Source organism: Strongylocentrotus purpuratus, unplaced genomic scaffold (genome assembly GCF_000002235.5).
Source record: "Strongylocentrotus purpuratus isolate Spur 01 unplaced genomic scaffold, Spur_5.0 spur5_scaffold_1, whole genome shotgun sequence".
Taxonomy (NCBI): Eukaryota; Metazoa; Echinodermata; class Echinoidea; order Camarodonta; family Strongylocentrotidae; genus Strongylocentrotus; species Strongylocentrotus purpuratus.
Genome location: NW_022145594.1, coordinates 26,357,349 through 26,368,607, shown reverse-complemented (window position 1 = coordinate 26,368,607; position 11,259 = coordinate 26,357,349). Strand labels below are relative to the sequence as shown.

The window sequence follows — 11,259 nt, the reverse complement described above, 5'->3', positions numbered from 1 at the left end:
GAAATTATATATTACAACTGCATATTCCGAGATTTTTATGATCGCAGCTACCATTGAATGGCCGTAGCCGCGAGTTGACATTTATCGAAAGCATCGATCGATTTTTATATTTAATTTCTCGAAAGCAGAAGTGCTTCAGGGGCTACATTTTCTAGTGCTCATAATACCTCCACAGGGGCATCCACATGTATACAAATTTGAAAGAATACATTTCGCAAAACTTTGCATTACAATCCGATCTTATCTAATGTAGGATGTACCTAGTCGATATCATCTTGAATGGCACATGCTTAATTCTAGTAAATGAGTCAAGATGTTTTGATGTCAGAGGACATGGCTCGTATTGAGCTAGAGCTACAATACTGATCAGTGAGGCCTTTCCTTGTTCTCTACATCTTCATGCTTTCATTGGTTCAGCAAGATTGAGTTTGTTGGTAATCTGTTCATCGGTTCTAATGTGATCACGAGCTAGTTTTGTATACATAATGACCCATGTGACCTTTGAAATTTGACTTAGTAACACCAACATTCAATCAGTTCCTTAGCTCTGCAAGATACATACATGACCTCCCCCCCCCCCCCCCCACTCCGGGGTCAGAATGACCCCATGCGTGTTACCAAAATGTCCGGTAAAGGGGTACTTTTCGTGCGACAAAGTCCGGGCCGAGAATTGTAAAAAAAGGGGTGTATTTACTTTTCACCCGGAGATTTCTTTAAAAAGGGGGTGTTTTTTCTTTTTTTCTCTCATCTCTTTGGACTCCTGAGAAATTATTCCGAATTTAGGGGGGTATATTGAGCATTTTTCATGATTTAGGGGGGTCTCCAAGGCAGGAAAAGCTCGCAAAAAGCCCGCGAAAGGGAGGTTCGAAAATGTTGGCAGTCCTCAGATAGGGGGTGCTTTCAAAAAGAGGGAACGAGCATATGCGTACCCTAAATTTCACTGAGTGTGGGGGGGGGGGCGGGACATGACCTAAATTTGGCGGGAATCCATCAATCGGTTCTTAAATTAACATGATCAAGAGCGCGGGACAAACGAACGGAACGGACAAACTGAGAAAAAAATGATGCCTCGGGCTACTTCGTTGCATTGGCATAAAAAAGTACAATGTAAACACAACGGCACGCCATAACATCTTACGCTACTACTTCTATTAATACTACTACTTCTACCACTTCTAATAAGACTACTAATACTACTACTTCTACTCTTAACGTTAATACTGATATTACCACTAGTGGCCAGATATGAAAGAAAACACAATGGATTGATAATAATATTAATAATAGGCATTTCTATAGCGCCGTCTATCTAGAAATTCTATTCCGAGGCGCATTTATTATTACCCTGGCTTTACACTCTAAAAATAGAGTGCAACATTTTGCTGTGCAAAATCGCTGTTTAAAAACGTTGGGTAAAGTATTACCCAACCTTGTGCTAAACACGAAGTCTCTCTGAAATTTAATTACACTTGCCATAGTGTCATATCAAAATTCGACTGAGCGCATTACCAGGGTAAGAAAGTAACGATGCAGATTAGTATTTTTGACACCTAAACGTTGGTATTATGACACAACTGATGTTACAAACTATGTTTGAAGCGCTAGCGTGGTTGGTCGTTCCGAATCAGCTGTTCATCGACTACGTAATCGTGTTCAAGATCGACAATAAATGGACGACTTTGTTCGAAATAGACTACGATCATGCACTTGTTTCTTTCCGCAGCATTTATTTGCATGAATGCATGTAAATCTTCTCAATATGGACATGAAATTCCACATAATTCTGGACAACAAACTGTGTAACACGTATAACATGCACCTTTGCAGCAAACTCCTCGGACAAATTATCTATTTCACCCAAATCTGTGTAAATTTAAAAAAAGGTTGGATCAAAATTTTACCCAACTTTTGGATAAAAAATTATACAACAACAAAGTAAACGAGTACCCAGGATGAGTTGGGTAAGAATTACCCAACGTTTTGTCAAAAAGGGGACATGGTTGTCGTTGGGTAAAATTTTACCTTTTACATTGGGTCAAATATATTGCACATCAGTTGGGTAAAATATTAAACATTTGATGGGTAAATATTTACCCAACCACCCCTGTGTAAAATTTTACCCAACAAACATGCATGTTCCCTTTTTACCCTCGTAAAGTGTAAAATTTTACCCAATATTGGGTATCTTTTTTTTAGAGTGTAGCCTACCTGCCATTACAGCGCTCCAGTATTTTAAGGAATTAATTCCTGCCAGGTACCCATTACATCACCTGGGTTGAGTGTCGCAAATGTAGATCAATGTCTTGCCAAAGGACATTAGTGCCGCGGCGGGACTCGAACCGCGGACCTTGTGATCGATAGTCCGGTGACGTATCCACTCGACCACGACACCTCTACAAATGGGTAACTTTGCCTCAGGTTATTAAAAAAATCATAGACTTAGCTCATGCTGCAATCATAATTAAAAACCTTTAGGTCATACATGAACCCCGTGACTTTTACAAGCTATTCGCTATTCTGATAATCAAGATATCTATGATTGGAATTAGAAATGTCAGAATCCGTTTTCCTAACGGTTTTTTTTTTATAACACTACAGTCTATTGGGAAAGATGATTATCATAATGCTAAATCCGGTCACTTAGAGATTTTTATTTTTTGAGGGCACTTTATGATCATTTTGGAGCTCCATTTTGTTAGGGTTTCAATATTACTCCACATCACAGACACTGATACCACGTAGGGCCATGCATCTCAGATTTAACATAGTTAAACGATGACTTTAAGCCTGGCAAATGATGGGACTCGGCCAGGTCGATTCCGCACAGTTGAAGTCCTGTAGTATTAAGCATGGGACCTCTAGGAGCCCCCGTCCCTTGTTCACGCACATACATTGATACCAAGCATTACAACCAATGTTAATGTTGAAAAATCTATCTTTTCCACCGGGTAATATGTATAAATATATATATTAGATAGCTTCGACAGATACCGTGATGTGATTGGTCCAGAACTCGTCACGTGACATCGACTGCGAGGATCGTAATTGTTCTATTTTCCCGGCCGGTCACTTTTGATGGTTATATTCACCAGCAAATGAAATGAATATATTTTTAATCAAAGTATCTCAGTATCTGTCTTAGCTATCAAACATATATATACACTGTCGCTCATATAGTTTGAATATTTAAAATAAACCTTTAAAAAACAAAGAAAATGCAATACATTATCAATAATTCATTGAATCCCCCCCCCCGGTCCCCAACATTAGAAAATCCTCTGTACGGCCATGCATTATGGCTCAAGGCATGGGCACACAGAAGATTTGTTTCTGTTGGGGACCGGGGGGTAATTCAATGAATTATTGATAATTTATTGCGTTTTTTATTTTTTTTTATTTATTTGTGGGAACTGCCCCCTACCCTAGCCCCCGCTTCGTACAGTCATGGTTCAGTGGCAAAGCAATGGCCTCGTAACTGTGAGGCCTCAGGATAAAAACCGTGTCGATGTGCTATATTAGTGCCCTTTTGTGGGGCATTTATCCTCATTACTATCATTTATGACTTAAGGGCGTAGTTGATAAGCATAGTAGCACACACATGGTTTAGCAGTCACGCAAAACAAACATTGGCACATTATTTTTTAATAAAATCTGAGAATGTATACTATTATATAGATCTATTAGGAATAAATCATTGTCAAAATAATTCCATAAAGTGGAGTAAAAAAAAATATTCTAAATATATGAGCGACAGTGTATTATAAGTACGATATATATCTACAGTGCGTCCTAGAGAAAACGAAACCGAGAACTATCGATGTTTTATAATATTTTAGTCACATTTATAATTAACAAATGACACATTTTTGGAAAGCTTAGATCCTCTTCTTTCATTTGATGCAACTCATATGATGCATATTTCATACATGGGTGATTTAGATGAATATGAAGAGAGGGAACAAAAAAGACATTTGGCGGGCGGTATCTGAATTTCAAAGAGAAAATTACATTTCTAAAAAGTTGAGTTTGTGCCCTTTCATATGACACCTCAATCGTGAAAATGAGCAAGGAATGACAAAGTTCTGTTTGTTTAAAGTAGTGCTTACATTTCCATAATTTTATCAAACGAATTCGTTTTCACTGGCTCCCTGCAGTAGCAACAAGCAGAATTGACAACAGACTTAACTCCGTTTCGTTGACAATCAGCCATGCATGAAGTCTTTCGTCTACGGCTGAATGTCAACGAAACGGAGTTAAGTCTTTTGTTAATTCCGTTTGCTGCTACAGCAGACAGCCAGTGAAAACGAATTCGTTTAATAAAAAATAAATTAAATTTATTCCTAGCTCATTTTTCCTGACTGAGATGTCATATGTAAGGGCAGAAACTCAACTTTCTAGAAATGTGATTTTCTTTTTGAAATTCAGATACCGTCCGTCAAATGACTTTTTGTTATCCTCTCTTCAAATTAATTTTAATCACTCATGCGTAAAATATGGATTATACGAGTTGCATCAAATGAAAAAAGAGGATCTAAGCTTTCCAAAAATGTGTCACTTATTAATAATAATTGTGATTAAGTTAAGATAAAACATCGATAATTGTCGGGTTTGTTTTTTCTGGGACGCACTGTATATATATATATATATATATATATGTATATATATATATATATATATACATATATACTGTATATTTCTTTGTGTATGTATGTGTGTGAGGGTTTTGCTAGTGTTTAGAGGTTCGTGTGTATTTGTTTGGGCGTGTGTATTTGTGAGTGTTGTAGTGCCTATACATGGTATTCTCTGGCGATAAATGTTATCTTGTAATTTATCAGGAGATATCCCCTTAAAGGAAAAACGCGTACGATGCCTTGTTCACTACGTTGCAGTACATGAAAACGCTGTACCTCATCACGTTACGGTGTCTCACGGTAGAGGATGGGAGCGAGACTGAACCATCAACTGTGGAAAGCAAGAAACGTTACACTTGTTATCAACACAAAGTTGTATGAGTCGGTTTGTGTATTTAATCATCGATCACATATTTCATTTATGTATCGCATAATAATTATCTACTTCCTTTGATATATAAAACCGTAGCCTGACGACCTCGTTCAATGAAATGAATACTGAAAATACCAAGAAAAATAGATTTTGGATATTCTTATGATGCTTATGGAAGATGCAAGAAGAGCGATAAGGTAATATGATTGACGACCGAACATGATATATTGGGTACTAGCCTATTCATGCACTTGAGTAGCATTGAAAAAATTAATAATATATTATTGATAAGACTTTAGATATAAATGTAGAATATAAAATCAAATATACAAATATACGTATATATATATATATATATATATATATACATGTAACATTCCAGACGACAATTTACTGTCAACAAAATGATGAATTAACCTCTAATTAAAGTCAGAGCTACGTCTATTTTATACCGATTATACGACCTACATGTATGATCCAGTGGCAATTCCTGTGAGGTCAATTTCAAATCACACCCTTGACCTACCCTTCGCCCTAAATATCAGAAAACCAATGAAATCCAAGTCAAAACTCTCTTTCTGACGAAATGAAGTCCGGAGCAAACGTCGGGACATATTTAGAGACTGTAATGTATTAAATATACCTTGAGTGAGTAGGGTCACCTCCTCTTTGTTTTCATCTCTTCCGGAGGGTCGTCGACCTTAAAAACAAAAGTACATCAGCATTAACATTTCATATCTGTATTGCAGCTTCAAATTGAGTTTGGTTTCGTTATTAAAACTTAAAAAAAAAAAAATAAATAAAAACGCATGTAGGCACACTAATTTTTTTTTTTTTTTACTTCTACAAAATACTTCTCCCCGCCCTATATATCAAAATGGCTGACGGAAAATACCCTAATATATAAACAAAGAGTAATACACACAGATCAAGATTTGAAAGTAGATGTTTTAGGGCTACATAAACTCTTAAAGATAAAGTTGAGTTCAGGTCATGCGATCGCATTGTGAAAGAAACGGTGTGGAATTGATCACAAATGGTTGATCATGTAGCATATAAGTATTGGTGTGTACTGCAAGGTTCTTGAGTCATCAAAATGGTGAGAAATCTGGCCAAGTCTTGATAGAGTAAGACGTACTGTACATGGTAAAGCTACATGTGATTTCACAAGCATGTGGCATAAATATCCTGCCTCATATTTAAGCTGTTATTTGTCATATTAAGAGTATGAAGGCATTTGAAGAGCCATGCTTTTGAGGGAAGATTTCTTCTCTCATGTTTTCCACACTTGCATAATGATAACGCTCACAAATTATTTTTCACCTCTCTCCAGAACTCAATCTTCTTTTAAAATGAGTTTTGTTAATTTTACCCAATAAAGGTCCTTTCAGATGTAAAAGGCAAACCGTCTGAAACAAGTGGTAAGAACCACCGCGTCAAAAAAGGTAAATGATTGGTAACTACGCGCAAACAGGTGTAGGCGAGGCAAATAGGGTGAGACGTGAGAACACGCCAAATTAATTTAATGGGTACTAGCCTCTTAATGCACTTAAGTAGCATTGAAAAAAATAATAATATATTATTGTTAAGACTTTAGGTATAAATGTAGAATATAAAATAAAATATACACATATACGTTAATATATATTTATATATATATATATATATATATATATATATATATATAATATATTAATATAACGTTCCAGACGACAATTTACTGTCAACAAAATGATGAATGAACCTCTAATTAAAGTCAGAGCTATGTCTATTTTTTCCGATTATACGACCTACATGTATGATCCAGTGGCAATTCCTGTGAGGTCAATTTCAAATCACACCCTTTACCTACCCTTCACCCTAAATATCATAAAACCAATGAAATTCAAGTCAAAACTCTCTTTCTGACGAAATGACGTCCGGAGCAAACGTCGGGACATATTTAGAGACTGTAATGTATTAAATATACCTTGAGTTAGTAGGGTCACATCCTCTTTGTTTTCATGTCTTCCGGAGGGTCGTCGACCTTAAAAACAAAAGTACATCAGCATTATCATTTCATATCTGTATTGCAGATTCAAATTGAGTTTGGTTTCGTTATTAAAACTTTAAAAAAATATATTTAAAAACGCATGTAGGCACACTATTTTTTTTTTTTTTTTACTTCTACAAAATACTTCTCCCCGCCCTATATATCAAAATGGCTGACGGAAAATACCCTAATATATGAACAAAAAGTAATACACACAGATCAAGATTTAAAAGTAGATGTTTTAGGGCTACATAAACTCTTAAAGATAAAAGTTGAGTTCAGGTCATGCGATCGCATTGTGAAAGAAACGGTGTGGAATTGATCACAAATGGTTGATCATGTAGCATATAAGTATTGGTGTGTACTGCAAGGTTCTTGAATCATCAAAATGGTGAGAAATCTGGCCAAGTCTTGATAGAGTAAGACGTACTGTACATGGTAAAGCTACACGTGATTTCACAAGCATGTGGCATAAATATCCTGCCTCATATTTAAGCTGTTATTTGTCATATTTAGAGTAAGAAGGCATTTGAAGAGCCATGCTTTTGAGGAAAGATTTTTTCTCTCATGTTTTTCCACACTTGCATAATGATAACGCTCACAAATTATTTGTCACCTCTCTCCAGAACTCAATCTTCTTTTAAAATGAGTTTTGTTAATTTTACCCAATAAAGGTCCTTTCAGATGTAAAAAGCAAACCGTCTGAAACAAGTGGTAAGAACCACCGCGTCAAAAAAAGGTAAATGATTGGTAACTATGCGCAAAAAAGGTGTGGGCGAGGCAAATAGGGTAAGACGTGAGAACACGCCAAATTAATTTAATGGGTACTAGCCTATTAATGCAGTAAAGTAGCATTGAAAAAATTAATGATATATTATTGTTAAGACTTTAGATATAAATGTAGAATATAAAATAAAATATACAAATATACGTATACATATATATATATAATATATATCAATATAACGTTCCAGACGACAATTTACTGTCAACAAAATGATGAATTAACCTTTAATTAAAGTCAGAGCTACGTCTTTTTTATACCGATTTTACGACCTACATGTATGATCCAGTGGCAATTCCTGTGAGGTCAATTTCAAATCACACCCTTGACCTTGGTAAGAACCACCGCGTCAAAAAATGTGAATGACTGGTAACTACGCGCAAAAAAGGTGTACGCGAGGCAAATAGGTTAAGACGTGAGAACACGCCAAATTAATTGGTGAAATCAAACACGGTAAAACTTCGAGTACTTGTCAGCATATTTCATAAGCAAACCAGACTTGCCTGTTGCTTTCGAACGATAGAAGAAACGTGTGATGATCGCGAGGGAGATGCCAGCAATGGCTACAAACAGCATCATGCGTATTGTCATCCCGTCGATTTGACTACCGGTCACATTCTTTCCTGTTGTGTTTCGTACATCTAAGGCAGGAAGACAAGTTGAAAGAAAAGTAATATCTGACTTTATAAGGAAGACTAAAGCTATTTATGATAACCATGTGAGTGTTATTTTCTGAAGGGATCTGTTCAACATCTTCATGTTTAAATAACAAGAACAATAATAATGATAATTATTATAATGATAATAATTATAACATTAGTGATATATTAATAATAACTGTTATAATACTACTCATAATAGTGATATTAATGATACTTATATTTATGCTGACAATGAAAATATGATAATAAAGTTTCATTTTAAAGCAAAAGGGATAGAACGGAACATCTCGCTTTATCATCATCTATACCGCTAGGCTTCATTATTGTTTGCCGTGCCAGATGAAACTTTACCGATGTTAGGAAGTTGCCATGGGTAAGAAATGGGTAATTTGGCAAAGCCCTTCATCATGTAGCACAAACAATCCTGACATCAATTAGTGTTCATTGTTTTGTGAAAAATTCCATATTGTGTAGCGGGCAAACGGGCAACTGTGGAGAGAGGCGCAGAAAGCAACCAAAACTCGTATTACGTACCAATTTCAAAAGGTTATAAATACATACCTGAGGGTGGTTTATTCCATGCTTCAACTGATACGGCTGTGTCATCTCTTCCTTTAGCCGAAAAATATGTGGCGTTACAGGTAAAGTTTCCTGTTTCAGACACCTGAATCTGTCGACTGATATCAGTGGTCCCGTCATCGTTCTGCGTAGCGTTATGAGTTGATGAGACACGTTTTCCATCCCGATACCAAACGAGTTCAGTATCTTTAACAGGATATACGTTGGGGAGTGTGCAGGTAAGGGTGACGGATTGGTTGACATGAATGCTGCAAGATGAAGGCTCGTCAACCTTGGTGCAAGGTGAAATCACGGGAAGCGTATCGGGGCGAGGACCTTAATGAAAAGATAATAATGATAATAACAGTATTATCAATACAATACCAGTGTTATGAATATTGATAACAATACTACTACTACTAGTAAAAATAGCAATGAAAACACAAGCAACAAATATTATGAAAATACTGATGATCATTATTACAATGATAGTCATAATGATAATAATACTAGTATTTATAATTAGTGTTATTATTATCATATTATCATTATATTATTCCAATTACTATCATAATTTGTATTATTTGCCCAAGTACTAGTGTCTTTCATGCAATAATTTCCACAGAATTGCCAAGTACAATTTAGATACAGCTGGGTCCGGATGTATTTGGGTAACACATTTATCAACATTTAAAACTCTCACAAAAGATGTGAATGGGCACATGGCAATCGCTTTGAATAATAATAATTGTAGAAGAACAGCTATGGCGCTGACGAGGCTTTCGGGGTAGACACAATTTTAATATTGTTATTACTAAACAACACTTTCTTTTACGTGAAAGTGTAACTGTTTTTTTAAATTTATGTCATAATCAATGACTGTTCCTAGCCGCCAAAAAGACCAACAAATACTTACTGAAAACATTGAGCTTGACTATGACAGTGGACTCTACCGGTTGCGTTGGATAGTCCACGTGACATTCAAAAGTCCCCTCATCGGCCACGGCTATTTCCTTCAAGATGAACCTCGAATGGTTGTTTTGAAAACTTGTTCGATTTTTATATTCTGCATCGATAAGCATGTTCCCACCGGCTTTGGACATAATCTTATTAGCCCGATTTTTATCGTTGTTGCGCCACAAGATGTAACCAAGCATGCCTTTTTCGGAGAGACATGGTATGTTGACAGTGTCACCGGTTGTTGTGTAAAGTTCTACAGTGGTTTCTGAGACGCTGACTGCGGCCCGTGTCTGTAAGGTTTTTACGTTGAAGGCTAAGTCGATAAGAAAGAACGACAGAACTGAACATGTATTTGAAGTTTGAAGATTATTTGTTCCACATTTACATTAAAAACGATTTAAATTTTTTTTTTTTTTTTTTTTACAAGGGTATGAGCGTAGAATACACCATTTTTTTTTAAAGATTTCAAATCAAGTATAATGGTGGTAAATAATCACAAAATTTCAAAAAAATATAGATATGAGAGGATATTTTCGGATTGAAATAGCTGAACAGACATGTCATTGAATAGAAATGTATATATCCTGCTAGGACATAGCGTGCTATGTGCAGAAAGTGAGTGTTCGTGAGAGTGTTTATTTTGTTGTTGTTCTCTCTCGTTCTTTCTTTCTTTTGCTTTCCCTTTCACCCACCTTTTTTCTTGTCTCACATTCACCACAAATGAGCAAGGATAATAACAACATTCTGGTTTTGATATATATCGACGGTTCCTCTAAGCGTTTCAGAGATACATTATTTCCCTGTCATCGGTTTCAGGCTTGTCCGCACACAATGTATGCATATTCCCGAATCCCTGGGGAGCATCCCAACCAGTCGCCATTTAGTATCGACTCACATAGCGAAACAAGGTTTGATGACATTCGAACCTTCCCGGGTACTTTTTAAAACCTGAGTGGAGAGTGGCAAATGTAGATTAATGTCTTTCCAAAGGACTTTTGGATTGAGAGTCAAGTGAATGAACCTATATGCCACAGCACCTACATACAAATGTGCGTATTATTCACAAAGGTGGTTACAGAATAATATTACGCCACATGATTTAGCGAATTTCCCTGCCATTTCCTAACAATTCCTGGAAAAAAATGAACTATACCATACTGCTTACGTAATACGTAGTACACCCACGTCCGCAACCTGTAGACTTTAGCCCACACGGACACTTAGTCAGTTCAAGCCAATTCAATTATTAATTCTCCATT

At 36.2% G+C, this 11,259-nt stretch overlaps 1 protein-coding gene across 1 annotated transcript; it reads right to left on the bottom strand.

The window, feature by feature from the left end:
- Window positions 1-8,264: 8,264 nt before the first annotated feature.
- On the bottom strand, window positions 8,265-10,143 carry LOC105447588 (T-lymphocyte activation antigen CD80-like). Its single transcript, XM_011685850.1, has 3 exons — window positions 9,957-10,143; window positions 9,044-9,376; window positions 8,265-8,461 (listed from the first exon to the last, which is right to left on the bottom strand). Exons 1-3 carry the CDS (start codon window positions 10,141-10,143, stop codon window positions 8,265-8,267), a joined length of 717 nt encoding a protein of 238 aa, XP_011684152.1.
- Window positions 10,144-11,259: the final 1,116 nt, after the last annotated feature.

Excerpts from the sequence above, each read along its gene's own strand:
- LOC105447588 (XM_011685850.1), bottom strand. The coding sequence starts at position 10,143 with ATGTCCAAAGCCGGTGGGAACATGCTTATCGATGCAGAATATAAAAAT. Across the intron at positions 9,377-9,956 it reads AGTCAAGCTCAATGTTTTCA|GTCCTCGCCCCGATACGCTT; the intron begins GTAAGTATTTGT and ends CTTTTCATTAAG. Across the intron at positions 8,462-9,043 it reads ATGGAATAAACCACCCTCAG|ATGTACGAAACACAACAGGA; the intron begins GTATGTATTTAT and ends TTCCTGCCTTAG.